Source organism: Corythoichthys intestinalis, chromosome 9 (assembly GCF_030265065.1).
Source record: "Corythoichthys intestinalis isolate RoL2023-P3 chromosome 9, ASM3026506v1, whole genome shotgun sequence".
Lineage (NCBI taxonomy): Eukaryota > Metazoa > Chordata > Actinopteri > Syngnathiformes > Syngnathidae > Corythoichthys > Corythoichthys intestinalis.
The window spans coordinates 10,709,025-10,737,023 of NC_080403.1; the positions used below are offsets into that span (position 1 = coordinate 10,709,025).

At 39.6% G+C, this 27,999-nt stretch overlaps 2 protein-coding genes across 5 annotated transcripts in view; one reads left to right on the plus strand and one right to left on the minus strand.

Annotated features, from left to right (window-relative positions):
• The window catches only part of tmcc1b (transmembrane and coiled-coil domain family 1b), a 38,004-nt gene extending 14,303 nt beyond the window's left edge, over positions 1-23,701 (minus strand). The window contains exons 1-4 of one of the 3 annotated variants that reach the window (XM_057845882.1): positions 20,862-23,701; positions 15,260-15,420; positions 9,600-9,643; positions 589-1,350 (exon numbers count right to left, since the gene is read on the minus strand). In XM_057845882.1, coding sequence (XP_057701865.1) covers positions 589-1,191 — 603 coding nt within the window. In that variant the 5' untranslated portion in view covers positions 1,192-1,350; positions 9,600-9,643; positions 15,260-15,420; positions 20,862-23,701. The other 2 variants (XM_057845885.1, XM_057845884.1) reach the window with 2 other exon arrangements.
• Positions 1,915-9,063, plus strand: LOC130921685 (uncharacterized). 2 transcript variants are annotated; one of them, XR_009064390.1, is made up of 3 exons: positions 1,915-1,986; positions 2,269-8,363; positions 8,646-9,063. XR_009064390.1 is itself a non-coding variant. In XM_057845881.1 (2 exons), exon 2 carries the CDS (start codon positions 2,437-2,439, stop codon positions 8,167-8,169), a length of 5,733 nt encoding a protein of 1,910 aa, XP_057701864.1. In that variant the 5' UTR covers positions 1,915-1,986; positions 2,269-2,436; the 3' UTR covers positions 8,170-8,632. The 2 variants fall into 2 exon arrangements, 1 of the variants encoding a protein (XP_057701864.1); XM_057845881.1 differs by lacking the exon at positions 8,646-9,063 and having other exon boundaries at positions 2,269-8,632.
• Positions 23,702-27,999: the final 4,298 nt, after the last annotated feature.

A 27,999-nucleotide genomic window follows, 5' to 3' on the forward strand; every position in this document is an offset into this window, starting at 1 on the left:
CGTTAGTAAAGCGACGAGGCACTTGTGCGCGGAACTAAACATATGAGGAGAGCGGAGTTTATTCAACATGGCGAGCGCGAGACAGACTGTTGTCAACGACTTGTGTCGATGTGTTTTTGGTCATTTAAAACTGATTTTACCGTGGATTGGAACATATTCTCGGCTCTCCTGTTCGCCATCTGTGTTGTTGTGGAGACGACTTTCGACGCGGAAGAGTGACGTTGCTCGTTAAGAACACATCACGCAAATAAACGAATCTGATTGGACGGTTGATTTTGTCCTTGCTCGAGAGGCCGTTAATGGGCTGGGTCCTAGACTATTCCCACAGTGTTTGAAAAATACAGGGAGAACAGTCTGGCCGTGCCAGGCAACAAAATAGTCACTTGCACTATAACAGCTTTTTACTTCACCACAGCCCAAAATGTCGACAACATCCTTGTAATATCTGTGACTTTGATTGTGTGTGGCTTTTAGTTGCGGGGCCTATTTAAGTGAGTGTGTGATGATGTGTGCATCAATGAACATGAGTGTAGAGTTGGTGTTTGAAATGACAGGTCAACTCGCTAACATAATATTTCAGGCACTGACCTTGTCAGGCTCCTCAGTGGAATGGTAGCCCGATGTAAGCAGCATGTCCGCCAGGGCGGGGCTGCTGGGAGTGTCCGTGGTGGAGGAGGAGCGAGGTCTTCCAGCCTGCAGCAGGGCCTCATGGGTGCTGCGCCGGTGAATCTGGGGGCTCCCTTTCTGAGTGGCGTCCCCGGTAACCCCCGCTTTGCTGCGGCGGCTCTGCAGGCTGGTGCCTCGCTTCATCATTGGTGGAGCACCACGGATCTGCTGCAGCACACGGCTCAGAGCTGCGGGAGGTGCGGAAGCAGCAGGACCGTCAGAATCCACGGAGAGAGCCGAGGGGGCTCGGGTGTCCCCGCCTTCTGAGACTACATCGGTGGGCTCGGAAATGGGGGCGCTCGCACAGGAAGCGGCGGTATCGTGCGGGGAAACAGAGGAACGCCTGCGCTGCGGCTGGAAGAGCTGCTTCAAGCCATGGCCCAAAGCTCCCATGTTCTCCAAGGCGTTATGGGTGATTTTGGACAAACCATGCTCGGAGTCTGACGCCCTCCTGCTGCCCTCCTGTTCTGCCCGGCCTCCTGAGTCCGCTTCCTCTGGAAACTGCTCACTACAACCCTGATCCATCAGGGGCCTCCAGTTCTACTTGGGGCCGGGGGGTGCGCGGGTCTATCTACGCGGCGTCGACACCCCCCAGACCTCCCGTCTGAGAGGCTGGTTGGATGGCGCTCAGTTGAATTTTTTGAGTAGGCATGCATCTGTGGCTTGGTTCAATGTCATGCTTGTCTAACACCAAAAAAAAAAAAAAAAAGTGATAGGAAAAAAAATGAATACCACAAGTGAGTGAGTAACAGAGCAAGCAGAAGAATACAACAAAATGCAAATACAATAATAATAACAAGAAGACAAAGTAGTAATAAGATAAACAATGTTGGTGCAGAGACATCCATGTTTTTCCTCCTGAAAATTTTAATTATTGGAAAAAGCTCCTTCGTGCAATATAGTGTGACTTTAGTTTTGACAATTTCATTAATCATAAAATACAGTGTTATGAAAAAGTTTGGGGACCTATGACAATTCCTAATATTTTCTTTTTATAAATCATTGGGTGTTTAGGCCAGCAACTTAATTTTGATATATCAAAAAACTGATGGACAGAGTAATATTTCAGAAGTGAAGCAAACAAGTAAAACAAAGTTTATTCGACTAACGGAAGATGTGCAATATAAATGAATTCCAAAGGACGTTGTGTTCAACATTAAATACAGAGTATGTGATGGTTTGTTCAATTGTATTTGTCAAATAATGACCTCTGGTGGCGGCTTTGAGTGTAGTTGAATTCCTGCCATTCTTTTCCTATGAAGCAGACGTGTCTAACAATGCTAAAGGACAGCTAAGTTCTGGTTCGACCCACATGAGGCTGTAAGTTGTTTCAAGGAATGTATGTTGGTGTGTGTATTTGTAGTTAAGCGGGGAGATATTGTTTGTATAGTTATATTTAGCGTTTTACGAGGAGAGAAGGGAGAACACGTTAGCATTTTTAGCATCAAAGCTAGCGGACTTTTGTATACAAATTGTGCAGATTTAATTTACTAAATGTATATATTGATTGAATGGAAGGGACATTTGGCGACTTTGTTTTGTGTGAAATATTTAGTATTGATATTTACGTCATTTTCAACATTTTTGTATGTGTGTTTTCAGTTTTACGAATTCATCAAGAGTGAGGAAGTAAAGACTTCAAAATCCACTTTTGCCGCGTTGTGCTGTCTGTCTAGCTAAACAGGCTCACGTTTAGTGAGGACAGAACAGTAAAAAGCCTCATTATCAACAGTTGGAGCCAGAAGCTGTTACTCCAAGCATAAAGACATAATGTTGAAGCAAGTGGACGCTCAATCGCAAAGTCAGCAGAGAAGCTGCTCACCAAGTAGTCAAGGTGAGTTATGGGAAACAAGGTCTCGTTGCTCCAGATCCTCAAAGCAGTCTACAAGTTCATCAGCAAGCGTTGCAGCCCTCAAAGCGCGAGCCAAAGCTGGGGCTGCACAAGCGCAGTTGGCTTTTGCAGAAGAGGAAGCTGAAGCCATGAAGCAACAGGCTCAAATCCAAGCTCAACTTCATGTACTGAAGGTGAAGAAGGAGGCAGCAGCTGCATCAGCAGAAGCGGACATCCTGGAAGCAGCAATTCAGCAGGAAGAAGCACAACCACTTTGTCATCCATCATCCATCGACTTTGTGGACTCTAAACAAAAGGTTCAAAATTATATCGACAGTCAAGTAATCCAGCCAGTACAACACCCAGTCCCATGCTGGAACCCCTTCCACCAAATTGACAACTCAAGCATTCAACCTCAACCATTACCTCAACAAAATTCCCACACTTTCAACTACATATCATCACCTATTCCTGGCGCTACATCTCCAGCTCCAATTCACAAGTATCAGCCACTCAGCTCATCTCTTCCCCACCCTCAGCAGACCACAAATGTAAGTGATGTAGCAAAATATCTGATGAGACGTGAACTTGTAACAGGCACCATGCAGAGATTCGATGATGATCCACAAAATTATCGCAGCTGGAAATCATCTTTTGTGAACATCACTAAAGACCTAGCTCTGTCAGACAAAGAAGAGCTAGATCTTCTACTGAAATGGCTTGGGCCCAAGTCAACTGAACAAGCAAAGAGAATCAGTGCAGCTCAAGTCAATAACACAACTTCTGCGCTCAAAATGGTTTGGCAGCGACTAGAAGAAACGTTTGGTGCACCTGAGGTAATTGAGCATGCCCTCTTTAAGAAAATTGAGGACTTTCCTAGAATTGCGTCTAGAGAAAATACTAAGCTAAGAGAGCTGGGGGATCTCTTAATGGAACTTGAACTTACAAAAGCAGAAGGTCATTCTCCAGGGTTAGCCTTTCTAGACACCGCCAGGGGTGTCAATCCCATTTTGGAGAAGTTGCCATATTCACTACAAGAAAAGTGGATTTCACATGCATCTAAATACAAACTAGATCATGGTGTCATATTTCCACCATTTTCAGTCTGTTCTAGATTTGTGCAAGAGCAAGCACGCATAAGAAATGACCCAAGTTTTTCATTTCTTTCAGCAACTCAGTTCAAGTTTGATAAACAAGTTAAAAGCAGCACTCGCCCAATGATATCCGTGAAAAAGACTGAAATTGCTGTAGACACTGAGTTAAAAGAGGTATGTGAAGAGCCAGACAAACAATGTCCATTGCATAACAAGCCACACCCCCTCAGAAGATGTCGCACTTTTCTCACCAAGCCTCTTGATGAGAGAAAGGCGTACCTGAAAGAGAAAGGCATATGCTTCAGGTGCTGTGCGTCAACCAAACACCAAGCGAAAGACTGTACTATTAAAGTCACATGCAAAGAATGTCAGAGTGAAAGACACAATACAGCTCTTCATCCAGGTCCTCCTTCAACCGACATCAAACCGTCTTCAGAGGCGCGTCAGCACGGCGGGGAGACCGAGTCAAGTCTACAACCCGCTTCCGCTACCACAATGTGCACCGAGGTATGTGGGGAACAACGTAGTCCTAGATCTTGTGCGAAGATATGTTTAGCTAAAGTTTATCCAGCAGGCCAACGAGAAAAGGCTATAAACTCGTATGCTGTCATGGACGAACAAAGTAACCAATCCCTTGCTCGTTCAGACTTTTTTGACATCTTCAGAGTAAACGGAAGCAGAGAGATTTATACTCTGAAGACATGTTCAGGTGTCATGGAAGTGAGCGGGAGGAAAGCCAAAGACTTTATTATTGAGTCAATAGATGGTCGTGTAAAAGTGCCACTTCCTCCTATGCTAGAATGTGACATGATCCCAGAAGATCGTTCTGAGATACCTGCACCAGAAGTCACACAACACCATCCACATTTAAAGGCACTCTCACACAAAATCAGTCCTGTAGATCCAAACGCACAGATCCTCTTGCTGCTCGGTAGAGACATCCTGAGGTTGCACAAAGTGAGAGAGCAATGTAATGGTCCCAGTAATGCACCATTCGCGCAGCGCCTTGACCTAGGCTGGGTCATCGTGGGTGATGTATGTGTAAGTGGAGTGCACAAACCAGTCTCTATTACAGCATACAAAACAAACACCTTGTTCAACGGACAGCCATCATATCTCGATGCCTGCACAAATGTCCTACAAGTCAAAGAAAAAAAGGTAACCAACGTAATAGATGACATGCACAGCTTCACAGACACTTATCAAGTAAAACGATCAGACAATCTTGGGGATACAATCTTCGTCAAAGGAGAGGATGATGAAATGTTGGCACCGTCACAACAAGATGCAGAATTTCACAAAATAATGCAAAATGAAATGTACCAGGATGAGACAAACAATTGGGTTGCACCGCTTCCATTTGTTACACCCAGACAGCGTCTACCAAACAACAGACAACAAGCTTTAAAGAGACTTTACACACTCAAACGTAGTCTTGACAAAAAGCCTGAAACAAGAGAGCACTTTGTACAGTTCATGCAAAAAATCTTAAACAACCAGCAAGCAGAAACCGCACCTCCCTTGCAACCTGAGGAAGAGTGCTGGTACCTCCCAATGTTCGGGGTGTACCACCCTCAAAAACCCCATCAAATTCGTGTGGTTTTTGATTCAAGTGCCAAACATGAGGGTGTAGCGTTGAATGATGTCCTCTTAAGCGGCCCAGATCTTAACAATGCGTTACTAGGAGTGCTCATCAGATTCCGTAAGGAGCCTATTGCAGTAACGGCAGATGTGGAACAAATGTTCTACTGCTTCAAAGTGCGAGAAGATCATCGCAATTTCCTGCGATTCCTTTGGCACAAAGACAATGACGTCGCAAAGGAAATTATTGAGTACCGCATGAAAGTGCATGTGTTTGGAAATCGTCCGTCTCCCTCTGTTGCAATCTACGGATTACGCAAAGCTGCTGGGGTAGGAGAAACGGAATATGGCAAAGAAGCATCACAGTTTGTTATCAGAAATTTTTATGTGGACGATGGTCTGGTCTCACTCCCGACAGAACTTGAAGCGATCACGCTCCTGCAAAACACTCAGAAAATGTTGGCTGTGTCAAACTTGCGCCTACATAAATTCGCTTCTAATAGCAGCAAAGTCATGGAGGCGTTTCCAACAAGCGACTTGGCAAAAGACATTAAAAGCCTAAACCTAGACAACGACCCGTTGCCTGTTCAGAGAAGTTTAGGCATCAGCTGGAGTCTTGAATCTGACACTTTCACCTTCCACGTGAGCAAAGAGAAAAAACCCTTCACCAAAAGAGGCATACTATCCACTGTCAATAGTTTGTATGACCCCTTGGGGTTTGTTTCGCCTATAACTGTACAGGGAAAAGCACTCATCCGAGAATTCACCTTGGAACCATGCGACTGGGATGACCCCTTGCCTGCAAACAAAGAGAGATTGTGGACTGCATGGAAGGATTCACTTCTCGAGGTAGAGAACATACACATTCCTAGGTCGTATGTACCACAGTCTATGTCCTCAACACAGCACAGAGAACTTTGTGTTTTCAGCGATGCTTCATCTACAGCAATAGCAGCAGTTGCTTACATTCAAGTTAAAAATGACCATGGACAGTATTTCAGTGGATTTGTCATGGGAAAATCCAAACTAGCACCGAGACCAGCGCACACAATCCCACGTTTAGAACTGTGCGCAGCTGTCCTCGCTGTAGAAATGGCTGAGCTCATATGCCAAGAAATCGACATTAAGCTCCATGATGTCAGGTTCTACACTGACAGTAAGATTGTGCTAGGTTACATCTACAACATCTCAAGAAGGTTTTATGTCTATGTATCAAACAGAGTCTCAAGAATCAGAAAGTCATCTGTACCATCGCAGTGGCATCATGTTTCATCGGAAAACAACCCGGCAGACATTGCCACACGTCCAATAGCAGCGCTATTGCTACCACAAACCTACTGGTTCACAGGCCCACCTTTCCTGAACAAAGACCTGTCACAGTTTCCTCCCATGGAAGATAACAGCAACTTCAAACTAATCGAACCGGAACAAGACGTCGAGGTTCGACCGGAAGTCAATGTCTGTGCTACCCAAGTGAGCTTCAAACATCTTAGCCCACACCGCTTTGAAAGATTCTCATCGTGGAAACATCTAATAAGAGGCATGGCAAAACTCATTGCAGTCATCAGAAACAAATCCAAAACTGCAGACAAAAAAAGTACAAATCTACAAACTCAAGCAAAACTGTCAGTCATTGCAAGTGTTCAACAAAATGCATTCAAAGAGGAAATGACAAAGCTGAAAAATGGAGAGCATATCGCAAAAACAAGCCCCTTGTGGAATTTAAACTCATTCATAGACTCAGAAGGACTGTTAAGAGTGGGAGGTCGAACATCTCTTGCGAATCTTTCATATGACGAAAAGCATCCACTGATACTCCCTAAAAAGCATCATGTGTCAGCTTTGCTTGTGAGATATTACCACCAAGATGTCGCTCATCAAGGTCGTCACCTCACCGAGGGAGCACTTCGATCTGCAGGTGTCTGGATAATTGGCGCAAGAAAACTTGTCTCAAGTGTCATTTATCAATGTGTCACATGTCGCAAACTTAGGGGTAAGCCTGCTGAACAGAAAATGGCCAACTTGCCCGAAGACAGTCTTACAATCGAGCCTCCTTTCACAAGGGTAGGTCTAGATGTTTTTGGGCCCTGGACTGTTGTCACCCGCAAAACAAGAGGCGGTAGCGCTGACAGCAAACGTTGGGCAGTTTTGTTCAGCTGCCTGGGCACCCGCGCAGTTCACATAGAAGTCATAGAATCTATGTCTACATCAAGTTTTATTAATGCATTACGAAGGTTTTTCGCAGTCAGGGGTCCTGCCAAAGTTTTGAGGTCAGACCGTGGCACTAACTTTATAGGTGCTTGTAAAGAGTTGAAAATAAGCACCGATGACTCTGAGATTCAAGATTACTTGAGCAAAGAAGGCTGCACATGGACTTTCAACACACCTTATTCATCGCATATGGGAGGCTCATGGGAAAGAATGATAGGCATCGCCCGTCGCATTCTTGATGCCATGCTATTGCAAGCAGGTCCTACTCGCCTCACACACGAAGTTCTGACAACGCTCATGTCAGAAGTTATGGCTATCATGAATTGCCGACCATTAGTTCCCATCACCACGGATTCGGAGACACCAACAGTTTTGACGCCATCCATGCTCCTAACCCAAAAGAAAGGTGCTGCTCCTGCTCCAGAAGGTACGTTCGACATCAAGGACATGTACAAAAAGCAATGGAAGCATGTTCAAAGTCTTGCAGATGCCTTTTGGAAACGCTGGAGACAAGAATATCTGACAGCTCTTCAAGTAAGAAAGAAATGGACTCAGGACAAGGACAATATCTCAGAAGGAGATGTCGTCTTAGTTAAAGATGAACTACTGAAACGCAACGAATGGCCCATCGGACTCATTACAAAGTGCATCCCAAGCGAAGACAAAAGAATCCGAAAAGTGGAAGTACGAGTTGTCAAGCAAGGGACTCCGCGTGTCTATTTGCGACCGATAAACCAACTGATTTTGTTACTCCCTCGTCATAGTGAAACAAAAAAGACTGATTAAGTTTATACATTTAGTGGTATAAAGTATTTATACCAGACGGGGAGTGTGATGGTTTGTTCAATTGTATTTGTCAAATAATGACCTCTGGTGGCGGCTTTGGGTGTAGTTGAATTCCTGCCTTTCTTTTCCTATGAAGCAGACGTGTCTAACAATGCTAAAGGACAGCTAAGTTCTGGTTCGACCCACATGAGGCTGTAAGTTGTTTCAAGGAATGTATGTTGGTGTGTGTATTTGTAGTTAAGCGGGGAGATATTGTTTGTATAGTTATATTTAGCGTTTTACGAGGAGAGAAGGGAGAACACGTTAGCATTTTTAGCATCAAAGCTAGCGGACTTTTGTATACAAATGGTGCAGATTTAATTTACTAAATGTATATATTGATTGAATGGAAGGGACATTTGGCGACTTTGTTTTGTATGAAATATTTAGTATTGATATTTACGTCATTTTCAACATTTTTGTATGTGTGTTTTCAGTTATACGAATTCATCAAGAGTGAGGAAGTAAAGACTTCAAAATCCACTTTTGCCGCGTTGTGCTGTCTGTCTAGCTAAACAGGCTCACGTTTAGTGAGGACAGAACAGAGTATAATGATTTGCAAATCAAGGCATGATATTAAAATGTTCAAATTGATAAACCTGATTGTTTTTAGAAAATAATCATTAACTTGGAAATATCTCCAGTACAGTTAGGTTGATGGCTGCCAAGCATGAACAGCCTGCTCCAGATCATTCCACAAAATCTATTTCAGCCTGGGGACTGGGATGGCCCTCCCAGAACATTGTACTTGCTCCTTTGTGTGAAAACCGGAGTACATATTTGATGCATATATCACATCATCTGTTAGTCCAATAAACCTACTTCCGTGTCTGAAATGTTATACTGTCAATCAGGTTTTTATTATCAAAATAAAGTTGCTGATCCAAATACCCAACAATTTATAAAAAATAATGTTCATTTTCAGTGTTGGCAAAAAAATTTCATACAACTGTAGATGTGGCATGACTGGCGGCACCAACCTGCTGAAACAAAAAAGTTTACACAAAAGAAAAATGTGTCTCTTGAGAATAGTTTCTGAAATGAAGTTTGGGAAACGCTGGCTGTTTTCAGACCAACTCTCTGATTATACATTTCTGGCAAGGGGAAAGTTTTCATTTCAGAAATTATTCAAACATGTGCGTGTGGATGGTGCGGACAAAGACAAAATATGAAAAGACGCAAATTAAAAATCTAAATTGAAAATGATGAGCTGATTTACTATTCACGGATCGCTGGTACACTCTTCCCCCTTATTTATTTTCATCTCAAGGTTTAAACCTGTAATTTATTGTCATTAATGAACCGGTCCAACTTTTTCCACTGTTAAAACATGAAATATGTAGGATTCTAGCCGTAAAGAGTAGAAATGAGAAGGACATGTGAGTGCTTACCATCAGTCCAACCTCTCCTCTTCTGACTCACAAAGCAGGATTGGCTGAAGAAAGAAAAGAAAACGATTAGCGCATACGCTTACCTGCCAAAAGCTTCAGTGCACCCACACAATTTAAAACGCTGAAAGAGACACAAGAGTGTGCGACCGTGCTCTCTTTAGAACTCCAAATTTTTTATTTGCGACTCACACGTTGTATTATGGTAAAATCGTCAAGTAGTGGCAGGAGTCACACAAAAGGAGGTGTGCCGTTTGTACGATCAAGTGGAAAACACACCCAGCTTTTAATTGTGTCAGCACAGTCTATTATTGTGGAGGCCATTATTTAAAGTAGTGCAGGGTAATCCTCAAACTAAAGCATTCATAACAAAAGAAACTCATGATTCATGGTGTTCATTTAGCTTGACGTACCAGTCAGACCTCTGAAATGCCACAACAACAAACAAGGGTAGGAGCACAAGCAGAAAAGCGCTCTAAGGAAGTGTCAGTGTGCAACTAGTGACATACATGTGGGTGGCGGCTCGCCTGTCAAATATCACTGTTGCTCTGGGGCAGAAGACAGTAAATGTGCACTCAATCCTGTATATGTAACATGTAAGTGCCCATTTACATGTTTGCACAAGAACAACTCCTGTATCCTCCTCGGTATCAGTTGTGCTTCCTTTTAATCCAATAACGCACAATGTAGTGGACTGCCTGCATTTTTCGGGCCAAAAGGTAGGACTTGACCAAGTTGACCCAATTTCATTCAGCAACTAGCAGTTACATTCATTTGAAAAGAAAATATCAAACAGTATGAGTTCACATGTGTATATTGCCATTTTGAATAGTATTCTGAAAAGCTCATGATTCCAGGCCATAAAATTTTTCCCCCATAAATACAGACAGCCCTTCGGTGTGCTGTATCTATGGCTCGCCATATTTTATGGAGCACTCTCTGTCTGGTAACACTTGCCCTTGCAGACAAAATGCTTCCAATGAGTCAGCAGCATGACCAAGCTGAAACCAATTCCATTACTTCCGGGGAACAACGGCTTTTCAGATAACCTATTCCAAAGATGGAACGCAATCATGGATGACTTCACATGATCAGTGTACTTCGCAAGAGCTCGGATCAGCGAGCATCAGAGGATTAGCTCTGTGCATGTTGTGCTTTTTTGGACACAAAATCTAAAAGCAAGACCATCCACGCTTAGAGATGTAAAAAGAATCAACCAGGTGAGAGAAAATTTTTATATACTGTGGACATAAAGTCAGCAAACCCCCATTTGAAGGCTAAGGTTTTGTGATGTGCAAAATTAGACCAAGATAAATCTTTCAAAAAATCACCATTAATGTGAAAAATAAACAACTTTGATCAATCATTTGGGTGAACAAGTCTACAGGCCCTTTTTTCAAAGGAACGTTGCTGTGTTTAGAATTGACCAATAATCCAAAGGTTTTAAGTGTTTTAAAACAGAGGCCTGAAGGTTTTATGCTAAAAAAAATTGGAACTGCTAACAATTACCTCCACCAAGACTGAAACCCGTATTCCAGCAGCAGGAGGCCTAAACATGATGATTGACTATGAGGATACTAGAGGTGGGAATCTTTGGGCACCTAACGATTCGATTACGATTATGATTCAGAGGCTCCGATTCGATTATAAAACGATTATTGATGCACCCCACTCCTTTTTTTTTTTTTAATTTGTTTTGTACATTAGTTCCAAAATTGTTCAAAAATCCTCTCAGGCTAAACCAAACTACTATTTCAGTATCAAGTTAACATATAGCACTAAACAAATATACAAAAATAACAGTAAATAAAAAACTCCAGTCCCCATTCTATATCAGCAGCTTTAAACTACTTTCAATTAATTTAATGTTGTGAATCAACCGTTAAAGTTGTTAAAATTGCTCCTGTTATTCCATAATTTCTCTTTTGTCTACTTTCAACATGTAAAAGTTTTAAAACTATTTTAAAGATAGATTCAAGTCAATATTTTACCGATTTAGGAGTATTTTAGATAAAAAGTTAAATAGGCTCGCTTGGAAGGTTCGCAACAACAGCCTTGCAGGGAAGTGTACTGCTTTAAGATGGCGGTCGTTACTAACGCCAGCATCTAGTTTTTTGTGGATGTACTGGTAACGATACCGAAGCTATAATGCATCTAGTCCTATATAAATGATATCTACCGTAACATAATGTGGCTTGTAGCAGCTTTTCGGCAGCAGTCAGGTATGTTGTTGTTTTTTTTTTAATCTCGTGGCATGAGTTGAGCTAGAGCCGTGAGTTGAGCATTGGCGTTACCCGAGGGGCCAGGTAATGAGAAGCATGATGTTTAGCTACTCTCGCTCCGTCCCTAATTGCGTACCGAAGACCGCGCGGCGCGCTGAGTGTGTCGTACTTCTGCTTTACTTGGCATATTTCAATAATCGGAATTTGGATGTTTGTGAATCGTTCTCGAATCTTCCACGGCCGAATCGCGAATAATCTAAGAATCGGAAATTTTGCACACCTCTAGAGGATACTGCTTAGTTATGTACAGTTTGGTTTTTGTTTTGTGATACGCAGTGTTGTTTTTGCGGCAAAAACCTTTTGGAATATCAAGAAAACAATGTGCAACCTTGTTTTCACCAGACCATGATACAGTCCCCAGAACACGTGTAGGCAAATGCTTAATAATATGCTGAGCTTTTGCCATAATTCCGAAACGTTCCGTGTTTGGAGCAAACACACCACTGCTCATCCTTAATAAAGAAAAAAAAAAAAAAAAAACATAGCAACATTTAAACATGGTGGTGGCATTTTTTTGAGCACAAAAACCTAACATATGAACTAGGGTGTGTGAACTTTTTATACCCACTGGTTGTTACAAGAAGTGCACAAACATACGTTGAAACCAGTATGACTAATGCAGATCCCTGCTATTTTTGTCACGATGTAATGTCACTTGCTGACACAAAGGAGTGTTTTTTTTTTTTTTTACATTTAACGGTGAACATTATTTAAACCTGTGTGCTAAAAAATGGCCACAAATTGAAACACAATCATAAATGACTTCACATGAAGGTAACGGGCCATCTGAAACATTTCCCTACTGATTTCATTGGTAAAATACATCCTTAACTGGTTGCTAGCCAAATGTAATTAGACAAACAATTCACTCACATTCACACCTACAGACAATTTAAAGCTTTCAAGTAACCTGCAAGCACATTCACCCCACAGTTCAGATGTTGTGGGATTAAAATGATGATTATTACTATTTTTAATATTAGAGATAGACCGATTATCGACACAGATATTTGAAAATTTGATGTATATCGGTATCGGCCTTTTTTTAAATCCGACTGGCCGAAATGGGGGGGGGGGGGGTGTCATTTTAAAACTGGGTTATATACTGGACTGTCTCAGAAAATTAGAATACACAATATTCTAATTTTTTGAGACAGTCCTGTGTATATATACAGGACTGTCTCAGGAAATTAGAATACACAATATTCTAATTTCCTGACTGTCTCAGGAAATTAGAATACACAATATTCTAATTTCCTGACTGTCTCAGGAAATTAGAATATTGTGTATTCTAATTTCCTGAGACAGTCCTGTATATATACACAGGACTGTCTCAAAAAATTAGAATATTGTGTATTCTAATTTTCTGAGACAGTCCAGTACAGGGTTCCTGCAAGTTTACTTCAAGTTAAATTTAAGACTTTTTAAGACCTAATTAAAACCTTTTTTTTTTTTTAACTTAATACCTATTCACAGAAAAACAAACTCCGTGAATTTATTTCTCGAAAGTGGAAATGTGGAATGTGTGCAAGAATGCAACGTATTAAATAGGCTACTCAAGCGACAGCAGCAAAAACACAAGTGCAACAAGTGCAGACACAGACCACAGGCCAAGTAAAGGCGTTCTCGTTAGCATTAGTATTTAGCATGGCGAGCGTCATCTTAAACTCTCGGCCAACCACAACACCTCTGCTTTCATGGCTGCTGTGGACCCAAACGATGTGCATAGATCCACTCTCGCAAATCCACTAGCAATCGTAACTGGGCTAGGATGCACGGGGGCTGCAGCACTAGCATCTAGCTGGCTAGTGTTAGCTGCTGTTACTTTGCTTACATTAGCAGCTTGCTGGCTGGCTTTAGCTTCTGTCTCTTCAGGCTCGTGAGCAGCTGGCTGGCTTAAACAGGCACACTGAATAAACGCCAGTGATGGAGGGAGTTTGTTTCTTTCCTCTCAGGGAGGTTATGTGCTTGGACGATTTAGCATAGGGCTCTAGCGCCTTCATGCCCATTGTACCCAGCAGAATCTTTTTTTTTTTGCATATGACGAAAAAAGCCTCGATCACATTGCTATCCAATCGAGCACATTGCTATCCAATGTTTTGAGCCAAAGGTGAAAGGATTGTTTACTCAACCATGCCCCGTTGAATTTACATTTCCCCATCTCTCTAATATAAAATGTATAGCTAGATGTAAAATATATATATATATATATATATATATATATATATATCTGCGTCTGTGTATTGTAGAGCATAATATTAGGTTGGAACTCCCATCGTGACACGGGATTCACGCGGGAATCCTGATTTTGACCCGGGGCTGCCTTGCCTTGTCAATAATTGGCTCCTTTGCCCCATTTATTTATTTAGGCTACATTATTTAATCAGAATGACAAATGACACTTTTGAGGAGAACTGAGACACAGAGAAGTTACATCATTTTAAGAACCAGATATGAAAATTCAATACTTTTTCAAGACTTTTTAAGGTATTATTTTATTCATATTCATAAATTCAATGCTTTTAAGACTTTTTAAGACCCCGCGGGAACTCTGAATATATTTGCTATTTCAATGATTAGTTTGTCCATTAGTCTAGACCTGTTTTCATATTTGTGTTTATATATTTTCTGTAGGAGAAAATTCTGAGAACTATTTAACCTTTATTCAACTTTATAAGCGAAGCTTCTGAATCTAGGAAATTCAGGCACTTCTGGAACTACTGTTTTCTATTTGTGTGATTCAATAAACATGCTTTAGGCATTTCAATGAAGTTCAGTGTTTGTATTATTAAATTTCTGTACGCAAATCAGCTCCGAAAATCGTTTATCGTTAACTACTAATACTTGGTATGGTACTGAAAAACCCATATCGGTCGATCTCTAATTACTATATTATTATAATAGTGCCGATTCCTTGATTCAGTCATCGCAGATTGTCCTAGATGACTGAGATTCTACACAGATATAAAGCAATCATTTCTTACAGACTTGGAGCAAAAACCTCCCAAGGGCAATGAAATTACAGCAGCGTCCATCTTTAAGCTCAGGGCAAAGTGATCTTGCTGAAATGGGTCAGCCAACACTCGTCTATCTCTCTTTGCACATAGCAGCGCTCCAAGGTCACACCATCTGAGTGTTGTGCGTGTCGTGGAGCATTTAAGCTTTTACTTGTAATGCATGACCCATTAAGCAAGCGAGAGGCAATTTGTATTCTTGCGTAACTGTTTTTTAGTAATTTGCCTACAATCCAGTCCGCTGAAATACTGAAATGGAAAAAAACTGCTGGTGAAAAATATATTTGGGCAAGTCATGACCTTCTTCTAAAAGTACAAATAGGGATAAATGCCAATCAGCAATTACCATATATACAGAGTAACGTACCTTCAGATGTTCCCATCAGCAAATATGTGGTCCAACAAACAGGTTACAGAATTAAAATTCCAGGACCACCTCCTTTGGTTAAGTCCTCCAAATGAAACTCTGACACAATGGCTCTTGTTCTTTAGTCAGCTGTTTCCACTAACATTTAGAAAAATCACATGCTGCAAGAATAAAAACAAAAAACAATTAAACGTTAATATCTGTAAGTGAGTCTCTTATGTGAACAAAGCCAATTTTCACAAGCAATGGGCAGTTAACAAAATAAAGGGACTTGTCAAATTTGACCTTTTGTACAAAGGTTGTTTATCTAAACCAGAACAGAAAACGTAGAGCAAATGTTTGGCATGTTCTCATCAGGTGGATGATGACAAGGACACAAAAATGACAACAGTCCATTACACGTGAGCGAGTGAGAGAGCACACAAAAATACGTTCATTGGCCATTTCTCAATAACAAGTACGACAGGTTCATCCATGTGAACTCAGGAGCCCAGACTTGGCGACCAGTTTGAAGATCAAATTCGCATGCACAGATGCGTTCGGTAGCCTTTTCTCAATACCAAGTACAGCAAGTTCCAACTTAGAAAAAGCAATGCGCCCGATGATATCCTTGACCTAGAGCAGACATGTCAAAAGTCCGGCCTGGGGGCCAAATGCGGCCCGTGGTCAAATTTAATCCGGCCCCCAGCCTCTGTCCTAAAATCAATAACGTCTGGCCCGCACACAGACTTAATAATTTGGTTAGCAGTAGGGCTGTCCCAAACGACTAATTTTCTCCCGATTAGTCAGCCGACTATTTTTACGATTAATCGACTAATCTAATAATTAAAAAAAAAAAATTTTTTTTTTTTTTTTTTTTTTTTTTTTTGGTTTACTAATTTAGCAATGAAATTTTTGTTGACGTTTATCAATTCACAAAAAAACATATTGGAACACTTAAATTATTTATTAAATTACAAATAAACACGTAAATAACAATAATAATTCACAAATAAACAATGAGTTCAAATGCTGGTAGAATTAACTATTGTAGCATCCCGATTGAAAAGATGGTCTCTTAAACTGATGGTTTACAACTTTTATTCCATCCTTGATGTAATCACACTGTAAGAGCTACGGTGCACACAAATAAAACAACAGAATTAGAAATTAACAAAAACTTTTCACCTTTTTCCTTTTAAACCTTATTTATATATCAATGAATTGCCTATATGAATTGCCTTTACCTTAATTTATTACCTTATCATTGACAATTTCTCCCTTGAGTGCAATCACTGTATATACTGTATATATTTATGACCTTTTAACCTTATATAATTTTCTATACCATAAAATAAACCATAACATGAAAGAAACCTTTCAGTTAGCATTAAGAACAATACTAATAGCACTTATAGGCCAATTGTCAATGAAACATTATTATTTAGTAAGGCAACAGCACCCTCTGGTGTACAGAAAATGAAAAAACAAAAGTTTTTGTGACGGCGCTTGAGGTGTTTATTCATGGCCAACGTGCAGCCAAGCTTGGCATTGAAGAGACAAGACAGAAGAGTGTACCCTCTTTTGTTTCTTTGAAATAAGTCAATGTTTTGGACGCTCTGGTGCGCTTTTTTTTGGCTTTGTGCCGCTTTCCCCGCTTGCATACAGAGCATCCGACATTCTGAACTTTCCACGCATATATTTTTTTAACCCTTCATTAACCGTCGACGGGATGTTGTGCTCGTCAACGGATTTACGTCATCGATGACGTCGACTATGTCGACTAGTCGGGACAGCTCTAGTTAGCAGTACTGCTACCAGCATGTGAAGTAGCTTACACACTAAATGCTGCTCCTCATTTACCCACTAAAAGGCAGTAGCACTCTAAGCAACATTAACCCTGTGAACCTTGACTCCCAATTTTCTAAAATGGCGACAATCAACAAAAAAAAAAAAAAGTTGACTGGGACGGCCGACGCTTCAAGGATAGGTGGAAAGTAGACTATTTCTTCACTAAAATACGCAACAAGTGTGTCCGCCTAATTTGCAAAGAGACAGTCACTGTTTTTAAAGAGTTCAATGTGAGGCAATATTACCAAACACGACACGCTGACATGTACGACAAGATTACAGGGAAGATGCGTCACGAGAAATTGAAGCAACTTGAAGCTAGTTTAATTTCACAGTTGTCTTTCGCAAGAGCAAAGGCTGGTTGCGAGATTGTTGAAATTATTAATTTAAAAAAATAATAAAGCAAATGTGACGCACAGAATGGTTTGCTAAAATTTGCTTAAATATATTGTTCTACGTAAAGGACGTCAGCCGAGGTCGGCCACTCCACATTTTTACCACACCAAATCTGGCCCCCTTTGCAAAAAGTTTGGACACCCCTGACTTAGAGTATAACTCCCAGTTATTTTCCCTGGTTGAGATGAAATAAAATACAAATAAGAGTTTGGCATTTCTATATATTTTAAATGTACATTGTATCCCCAGACAGGCAATTTCGAACTTTCATGCATTTATTCATCTTCCTTGCCGCTTATCCTCACAAGGGTCACGGGGAGATTTGAACTTATTAACCAAGATCTGAAGAAAAAAATATATCCATTACAAACTGCATAGTAGGATACAAACCTCCTCAAAGTCCACAACATCGACAGTAAAAGAAAATAAATAAAGTAAAATTCTGTCATTTTTACATTGTAATCTATAGTAATACTAATATAATATTATCTAAAGTGCCAGACATCTCTATTACACTCGATGACTTCCACCTTCATTGTAAACTGCATTCTGGGATGCATACCTCCAAAGAAGAGTCTGCACTGACACATGCTCGATAATATAGGACGAGGTGAGACACTCCCGGAGTATTTGACTAGACTTGGCCAGATGCGCATTTGAAATCTGGACACTACTCGGTCAGGCTCTGACGACTAGAACTGGGCAACATTATCTATATTGAGGTAGGAACCTCTGAGTACCTCACGATACAATACGATTTGCGATGCAAGGGTCACGATAACAATGATCTTGCGGTATGGTGAAAAAATAATTATCGATACATGGGTCAGGAAATCATTCTACAACGTACAATTTATTGATTTTTGGTCAATTCTGTTAGTTTGGGGGCATTTCTGGGTCATTTACTGTTGATTTTGGGGCATATACAGATCACTTCCTGTTGATTTTGGGTTACTGAACAGGAAATAATCTGGGAATTTCCCCAAATGAATTGGAAGTGACTCAAAATGAACAGGAAGTGCCCTGTAAATGCCCTAAAATGAACACGAAGTGACCTATAAATGCCCCCAAAACCGAGAAGACTGGCTGTGAATGCTCTGTTGCAGTGCCATGGACGGTGCTACACATCAAATCTATCTTTGACCCTCCCAGTCAAAATGGATTGGACGTCTAGCGCCATCAATGGCAGCCAATGAGCTAAGATAAACACTATTCTAATGGAAGAATTTGTTAGCAACTAGTTGGTTCCTTTTTTCCCCAACCAATGAAACCTTTTTACAACGATATATTAATTCTTGGCAGGAGCATATCGATAACCTTTTGGGATACAAAGTATCGCGATACATCACCATTTTGATATTTTGTCAAACCCATAATCTATATATCATTCTATTGCGATTTGAAGTGACACAATACGACGTTTGGTTTTCGATATGATGTTTGTTTTCCAAAATATTGTGTAAATATCATTTTCTAAGGCACTTTATTTTCTTCGTTGATTTTTCCTCAGGGATGCCATCTTACCATGTGATGTCAAAGGTCAAGGACACATGCATGCATGATTCTCCTTTGAAGTAACAATAGATAATTAATAAGATAGACCTCATGAATTGGGCGTGCCAGACACAACTACAATCAACATAATCTCATGATATTTTTTAGCTGATTTTCACACGATTGTTATAAATGACAAATATAAGAAGTATGCAACAAATAGAATAAGTTAAACATTGTTTTCTGTTTTTTATTCATCTGTGTACATAAAAAAGTTTTACAAGTATTACCCAATATTTTGCAATGTGTACTGCTATATTTCTTTGTCATATTGAATCATATCGCAATACACTTCAAGCCAAATTACCCAGGCCTACTGATGATGTTTCACCAGCACACGAGAACACAAGCACGGATCAGAACGCTTTGCATAGTATTGAGAAACGGCCACTGTGGATGATCAGCTGTTTTGACCAAACAAGGATGATTTAATTAATCTCTAAATCCTGACACCCAAGGCCCTTGAACAGTAATTACACACATGGTAATTAATGAATGATGCCCCATTTAGGAAGAGCTGCAGGCTTTTCCTATCTCAAATTACAGCAGTGTATAAGACAAGATGTCAATACACTTGCATGTTTAATGTATTTCCAGTTTTGTACACGCATTCCCAGACGACTTTGCCCTAAGTGGCAGGTGCATCCAGTGTCATGAATGAGCAGATAGCGCCTGACTGATGTATTCAGTACAAACAAACGCTTGTTTGACTGCAAATAGCTTGAGCTCAACGGTTTAGAGGTAAGAAGAGGATGAAACAAGCCGTTTGCTAGCGAAAGCTCGCAGGCCCTTCTTTAACATTTGAAAACAACACCCATTTAAGAGATATCTTTTATGTTGTTAGTAAACACAGCTGCCTTTGAGGCCACTGTCGGGGTAGTTAAACGCCGGGCACGTTGTTGTGTCGCTGTTTTGTTAGGCTTGTCCCGAAACACTTTAGCAGGACGAGCTAACTTGCTGCGCCCGAGGGTGTTCATTTTACTGCACGGCGCCCACCGGCGCACCAACGCGAGAGGCGAGGTTGGAGTCGTCCATTACTTCACGTCGAGACACATTGGGGTCATTCCGCGTTTATTACGTTCGTGAGAGCACCGAAGGCGGGCGTTGACGTTATTTCGATTCACTAAGCTTGCATTTTACTCGTTTTGTCATCAATTCGAGAGTTTTCACACTCGGATAGTAATTGTAAGACAGAATCAGGACAAAGTCATGAGTTTAAGTAGTTCACACCTGGATAATATTTAATATATAGAGTCATCTATATTTTGACTTTCTTACTTCCACATTATCTATGCCTTGCAAATGGGGCGGCTTGATGTGAGAAGCCATCTATTAGTTTAGTACTGAGGATAAAAAAATAAATAAATAACAAAAATGCCGGTTTATTACATTTGTTTGAGCTCAGTCATATTCCAGATATGCAGCATATGATTGTCCTTGACTGATGATTGCCTCTCAGAGACTTTTCCCTGCCAGTGTGCATATGCGTCATTCACCTGTCAACCAGACTCGAAAGACGACTCCGATTCAATTTGGACACAAGCGGAAACAAACCTCGCCCCACCCCGAAAAGCCGGTCAGATCATGCGGGTGCCCATCGACTAGCGAGCGGCTGGCTGACCAATCAGACTGTCACTTAGCATGCTGGCTAGTTCCCGAGCTAGCTACCAGCGCGGCTAACAAGCTTCGGGCGAACAGGAGCGAAGCGCCTAAACTAGTCCAAACGGCACGGAATCTCGCGCAGGTCGTATAGGGGTACACAGAAGGGATTTGACAAGGACAATAATTCACAAAGTCGACGGATTTGTCGGCGTCAACTTACGTGGGCGCTGAGAGGATTGTGTTGGTGACCGTTCATCTCTCCCGATGGAGGAACACTCCCACGATGACGTCACATAGCGTGCGCGGCGTCAAAACAGAAAACACTACAGCGCCGAAGCACACGAGACAGTCCAGCCTGTGAAACTGAATGCCATAGCACACGAAACAGAACCTAGCTTTTGTATTGATTGATTGATTGATTGATTGATTGATTGATTGATTGATTGATTGATTGATTGATTGATTGATTGATTGATTGATTGATTGCAGATGTTAAGACAAATCAACATATAAATTATTAATTGAAATAATAACACAAACATCTGAAAAGGAGTGAGAAGCATAGCTTATAAGGCAGTGGTTCTTAACTGGGGTTTGAAGTGAAGGTTAAGAAACGTAGAGCCCTATTTTGTACGCTGAATAAATCTAGGCAAAGTGGCTTTTTAGACCAGGTTTTGGACTGCTTTGCCCTCAATTTACAGGTTTTATTCCATTTTTTTTTTTTTTTTTTTTGCAAATGCCAGCCCTCAATCAGATGGGAGGAGAAATCGGTTTTCTCAGTGGAAGGTTGACTGGCACTTGCAATAACAGACCTACAGGCAACGTAAACTGTGTAAAAAAATATTTAAAAAAAAAAAAAAAAAAAAAACAACAACATTACTATACGCCATAAAACTAATATGTGATGCAAGGATGCAACAGTAAAATGAGAATGTAGACATGACAACAAAAAAAGTAACAGTGTGAAATGTATTTAATTTAATTTAGCAATGTGAAAATCAACAGCGAAAAGCAAAATTATTTTTCATGAATTTGAAATCTGGAAGAAATTTGAACAGGAATTTACTTGGGTGTCAACTCACTCTTTAAGTTTTGAATTCGTAAAAAATATTCGCTGTATTATGACATTCCAAAGGGTTCGGCGAATGCATCTGTGAAACGCCAGGGGTTTGGTACCTTTAGCAAGGTTAAGAACCACTGTTATAAGGTCCTCACCCCTGCACATTCGAAATATAATGAATTTTATATGTAAGACGCACTTCCATATAATTCAAAACTATACATGCTGTACATGCATATCTATATCACAAAATAAATCAATAATAGACCATCATTGCACAGTTTCGCACATGTAACATTTAAATATGGACATTCTCTTAAATCGATAAATACTTTGACATTCTTTTAACTCTACAGTACATTCAGACAAAGCATTCCACATCCTTACTCACCAAACTGATATACAGAAACATCTCATTGTTGTTCTGTTCCTAATCTTTTTTTTTTTTTTAAATTAAATGTCCTTAGATTATAATGTACTTCTTCTAAATTGTTGAATATTACCAGGCAATTTATTATTATTTGCCTTGAACATAATTTGCACTGTTTCGTAATGTACCAAATCAGCAAATTTTAAAATCCTTGAATAAAAAAAAGGGAATGAGTATGATCCACATATCATAATACATATTACTCTTTTTTTGAAGAATAGTTTGAGTTTGTAATGAGTTTTTGTAATTATTCCCCCAGACTTCCACACAGTAAGTTAAATAAGGTAGAACTAAAGAACAGTACAGACTATAAAGAGAATCAAAATCTAAAAACAATTTTGTTTTATTTACTACTGAAATACTGCTTGATATTTTCTTTTGCAAATACTTAATATGTGGTGTCCAATTGAGGTTTTCGTCATAATGACTCCAAGAAATTGTATTTCAGAAACTCGCAATGTCCACTCCTTCAATAGAAATAAATGCCTGTGAATTCCTTTTATTATTACCAAACAACATAAATTTGTTTTTCCTAACTTTAAAGATAATTTACTATAATCAAACCAAATTTTCAATTTACCCATTTCATTCATATCTTCCTGTAATTTCTTTAAATTCTCTCCTGAACAAAAAATATTTGTGTCATCGGCAAAAAGAACCAATTTCAATCTTAGACATATTGCAAATATCATTAATATACAAAATAAACAATTTGGGCCCCAGCACCGAACCTTGTGGGATCCCACACACAATATCCAGGGTAGAAGAACAAAAATCCCCTAGTTTAACAAATTGTCTCCTCTTAGATACTGTAAATAGCTCCTAACCCAATCTAATACTATTCCCCTAAGGCCATAATTATCTAATTTGGTGATTAATAATTGATGATTGATGGTATCAAATGCTTTTTTTAAGTCAATAAATATTCCCATAGCATGTTGTTTCTCATCTATGGATTTTGTGATTTCTTCTATTGTTTCTATCAGTGCCATTGTTGTTGATGTATTTGAACAAAAACCATATTGACTTTCAGCAAGAATATGGTATCTATCAAGGAATGCATCCAACCTTTTATTAAAGACGTTTTCAAGTTTTTTTTTGAGAATTGTGACAATAAAGAGACAGGCCTGTAATTTGTGATGTCTGTTCCCGCTGTTGAACAAAGGTATAACTTCAGCTATTTTCATTTTATCAGGAAAAACACCTGTCTGAAATGATAAGTTACATATATTAGCTAAAAGTTTAGAGATAGATGAAATAACCCTTTTACTATTGCCAATTTGCCATATCAACCTTGTTGAAATCAGTGGACAGTGGACAACTTTGTCTTGCAGTTCTTTACTATGTTTATTACTGTGTTTATTACTGTGTTTGTAGAAGTTAAAGTCACTTTATAGAACATTACATTACCAGTGGAAAGGTTGAAATGATCATAGATACGCAGTATTTGAGGATATCTGAAATGTATTGTAGCGTCGGCGAGGGATACTGCAATGTTAAAACTACCTTGAGTACTATAATGAGAGAACAAATGAGGATATAGTATTAAACGTGGCTCAAGTAGAGAGGAGTACAGGAGATGTGCCTCCCCCCCTCCCCCGCCCCTATAAATTTATTGGCACCCCCTCTTGATTGTAAAAAAAATATATGAAGATTTTTGTATTTGCTTAGCCAATACCCGCTCAGTTGTTGTTTTGTTACAATAAATGTACAACGTGTCCCTTATACAGTGCGTAGAACTAGTATTTGATACACTGCCGATTTTGCTGGTTTTCCCACTTGCAAAGCATGTAGAGGTCTGTAATTTGTATCATAAATTCTCTTCAACTGTGAGGGACGGAATCTAATACAAAAAAACAGAAAATCACGTTGTATGATTTTTAAATAATATATTTGCATTTAATTGCATGAAATGAGTATTTGATACATCACAAAAATCGAACTTAATATTTGGTACAGAAACATTTGTTTGCTATTACAGATCCCAAACGTTTCCTGTAGTCCTTGACAAGGTTTGCACACACTGCAGCAGGGATTTTGGCCCACTCCTCCATGCAGATCTTCTCCAGAGCCTTCAGGTTTCGGGGCTGCTGCCGGGCAACACGGACTTTCAGCTGCCTCCATAGATTTTCTATTGGGTTCAGATCTGGTGACTGACTAGGCCACTCCAGGACCTTAAGATGCTTCTTACGGAGCCACTCTTTAGTTGCCTTGGCTGTGTGCTTTGGCTCCTTGTCATGCTGGAAGACCTAGCCACGACCCACCTTTGTCATATCTGTATGCCTTCTCAGTTCTTTTTTCATTCCAGCATCTGATTCAGCTGGATGGGCGGGGCCGTTGCAACACACCTGAGGCGCATTTGGAGCGCTCATTATTTAAGGACTCCGGCCACCGTCTGCGAGTGTCGGACTATTGCTTGTTTGCGTGTTACTTGCCTTGCTTACCGCTGTGTGTGCATCATCCTTCGAGCTTCCCGACGTTTCTACGGTCGTGTCCTGGTTTGATCATTTTAACTTTTATGTTCTTTTGGATCTTGTAGTTAAAATTTTGTACTCTGTTATATTCGCGTCTTATAGCGTGCTCTTTTAGTTGTACCTTTTTATACTCGCGTTTTTTGGCGCGCTCCCTTAGTTGTAAATTGGTATACTCGCAATTTTGGCGTGCTCCCTTTGTTGTACTTATTAAATACAAACATTCACTATTTCTGTTTCTTGGTCTGTGATTTGGATCCGCATCAACGGCTTGCCGTTCACAACAATCTTCAGGGCTCTCACTGAAGGAAGGAGGTTGTCAGCCAAGATCTGGCGATACATAGCCCCATCCATCCTCCCCTCAATACGGTGCAGTCGTCCTGTACCCTTGGCAGAGAAGCAGCCCCAAAAAAATGTTTCCTCCTCCATGTTTCACGGTTGGGATGGTGTTCTTGGGGTTGTACTCATCCTTCTTTTTCCTCCAAACACGACGAGCCGAGTTTGGACCAAAAAGTTCAATTATGGTCTCATCTGACCACATGACCTTCTCCCATTGCTCCTCTGGATCATCCAGATGATCAGTTGCCAACTTCAGACGTGTCTGGACATGCACTGGCTTCAGCTGCGGGACCTTGCGTGCGCTGTAGGATTTTAATCCATGACGGCGTAATGTGTTTCCGATGGTTTTCTTCGAGACTGTGGTTCCAGCTCTCTTCAGGTCATTGACCAGGTCCTGCCGTGTAGTTCTGGGCTGATCCCTCACCTTCTTCATGATCAGTGATGCCCCACGAGGTGAGATCTTGCATGGAGCCCCAGAACGAGGCAGATTGACCGTCAACTTGAACTTCTTCCATTTTCTAATAATTGCTCCAACAGTTGTTACCTTCTCACCAAGCTGCTTGCTTATTTTCCTGTAGCCCATCCCAGCCTTGTCTATTGTCTGAGCCAGGTCTATTATTTTATCCCTGATGTCCTTACACAGCTCTTTGGTCTTGGCCATTGTGGAGAGGTTGGAGTTTGTTTGTTTGAGCATGTGAACAGGTGTCTTTTATACAGGTGACAAGTTCAAACAGGTGCAGTTACTTCCGGTAATGAGAGGAGAACAGGAGGGGTTCTTAAAAAAGAACTAAGAGCCGAAATATTTACTAGCTGGTAATGTATCAAATACTTATTTCATGCAGTTAAATACAAATTTATTATTTAAAAATCATACAATGTGATTTTCTGGATTTTTGTATTAGATTCCGTCCCTCAAAGTTGAAGAGAATTTATGATACAAATTACGGACCTCTACATGGCTTGCAAGTGGGAAAACCAGCAAAATCGGCAGTGTATCAAATACTTGTTCTCCCCACTGTATATTCATTATAAAACTGTTGTTATGGAACTCCAAATGTTAACTGTACTGTACTCTTGAAGTCTGTGCACATTAGATTATTAGAAACACTAAATTCAAAGTATATTAGTAGGAATTTCAAGTAAAGTATTTCTGGTAGTTTTCCATTGGCTAGTTTATGACAAGAGTATAATGTCTTGAAATTATGACTTTCATTTTTTGGTGTGTAACCACAAAATTTTAAGTCCCGATTTGACCATCCTGTTGAAAAAAGTTTGAAGGCGCCACACTGTGACAAGAATGCTTATGTGCATTCTGTTTCAGCTCATGTTAAAGAGACCCAGTGCATCAGCGACTGCATATGTATCTGGATTAAAAAGTATTTGGATAAGTGATTGGTAATCTAATTACGTATCAAAGAAGGCTATAATGCAATGTTATTAAAATCTATCAATATTCGGTTTCATCAATATATTGATAAAATATTTTGATAATAAATATAATCAGCAGTTGCAGTTTTAGACTGTATGCTTGAGCAAGCTCATGGCAACTAAAACTTAACTGGATTGATACTAAACAGACTTTTCTCTGACTAGATCAGATAATTCAACTTTATTGGATAAATTTTGGATTTAAAATAAAAAACTCGAACAACATTTGTGTGTGTGTGTGCGTGAGTGCGTGCGTGCGTTTGTGTGTGATTATAGTTAAGTGAAACCTGTCGGAAATATTACCGGGTAAAAAGGTGCTCATAAATTATCCTTTAATAACAAAAGTATTTGTATTTACAATATAAGACTGCATCTTCACTGTTAAACACTTACATTTTCCCATTTGAATATGAAAGCATCTAACTTTGCAAACTACAATCACTTTATCCATCCGTTGCAAAGGTTTTCCGTCTTTTAATTTCAGCATCCTTGCTCATATGTTAAATTTAACTCTACAAATGGGACTCATCCAGTAGTCTAGTTTTTGTTTTTGTTTTTGTTTGTTTGTTTGTTTTTTATTCCAAAGTAATTTTGGCTTTTTCTTTAGGTTGATTCTTACCCTTCAAAGTCTACAAAGTTAAAGTGTGTGTTACTATCTATTCCTGTTTCAAAAAATTGGATAAATCAATGCAATTTTTTGTTGTGCTTTAGGAAAAACAAATAATAGTCAATTTGTTTAAAATGTGGGCCTGTTGAGTTGCTCACTAAGCGGATTTCTGCTGTATGAAGTGTAAACAGCCAATACCTGTAGAAACATATTAATTTTCTGTCATCTGGTTGAAAAGCATTTCATTATCTGCCTGTCACTTTGTCACTGGTGCAGGTAGATGAAGTTACATTTTAAGTCAAATAAATAAATAATCTTGATACCAATTATCAACCCATGTAATTTCCCACATCCCATCTGCTGATTTCTCATAATGTGTAGCATTACAGTGGTTGGATTTTTAAAAAAATACATTATACTTAATTGTTCTGTTTGTAAAAATAAGTCTAGATTAAAAAAAAAAAAAAAAGGAAAAAAAAAAAAAAGAAAAGAAAAGGGGGATAAAAGCATACAGTATGTACATATAAATTAGTGCTATTGATATAAGCTTTTCCATTGACTTTTAACAACAGCCGTAATAGATAAGATTTTTTAATAAAGATTAACATTGAGGCAAATATAATATATATATGTGTGTGTGTATATATATATATATATATATATATATATATATATATATATATATATATATATATATATATATATATATATATATATATATATATATATATATATATATATATACATATACAGTGCTGCTCGAAAGTTTGTGAACCCCACAGCGATGGTCAGATTTTTTGTAAAAAAAACTAAAATAACCTTATTAAATGTTAAGTTATACCCAAATCCACAATACTGACATTCCAAATAATGGACTGAAACAAAAGAAATAGTTATATTGTCATTCTTTATTTAACAAAAGTGGTTGATTTAAGAAAAACTCAGATATCATGTGTGCAAAAGTATGTGAACCCCTTCAGTTAATAGGATATTGCGCCTCCTTTTGCAGAGATTACCTCAACC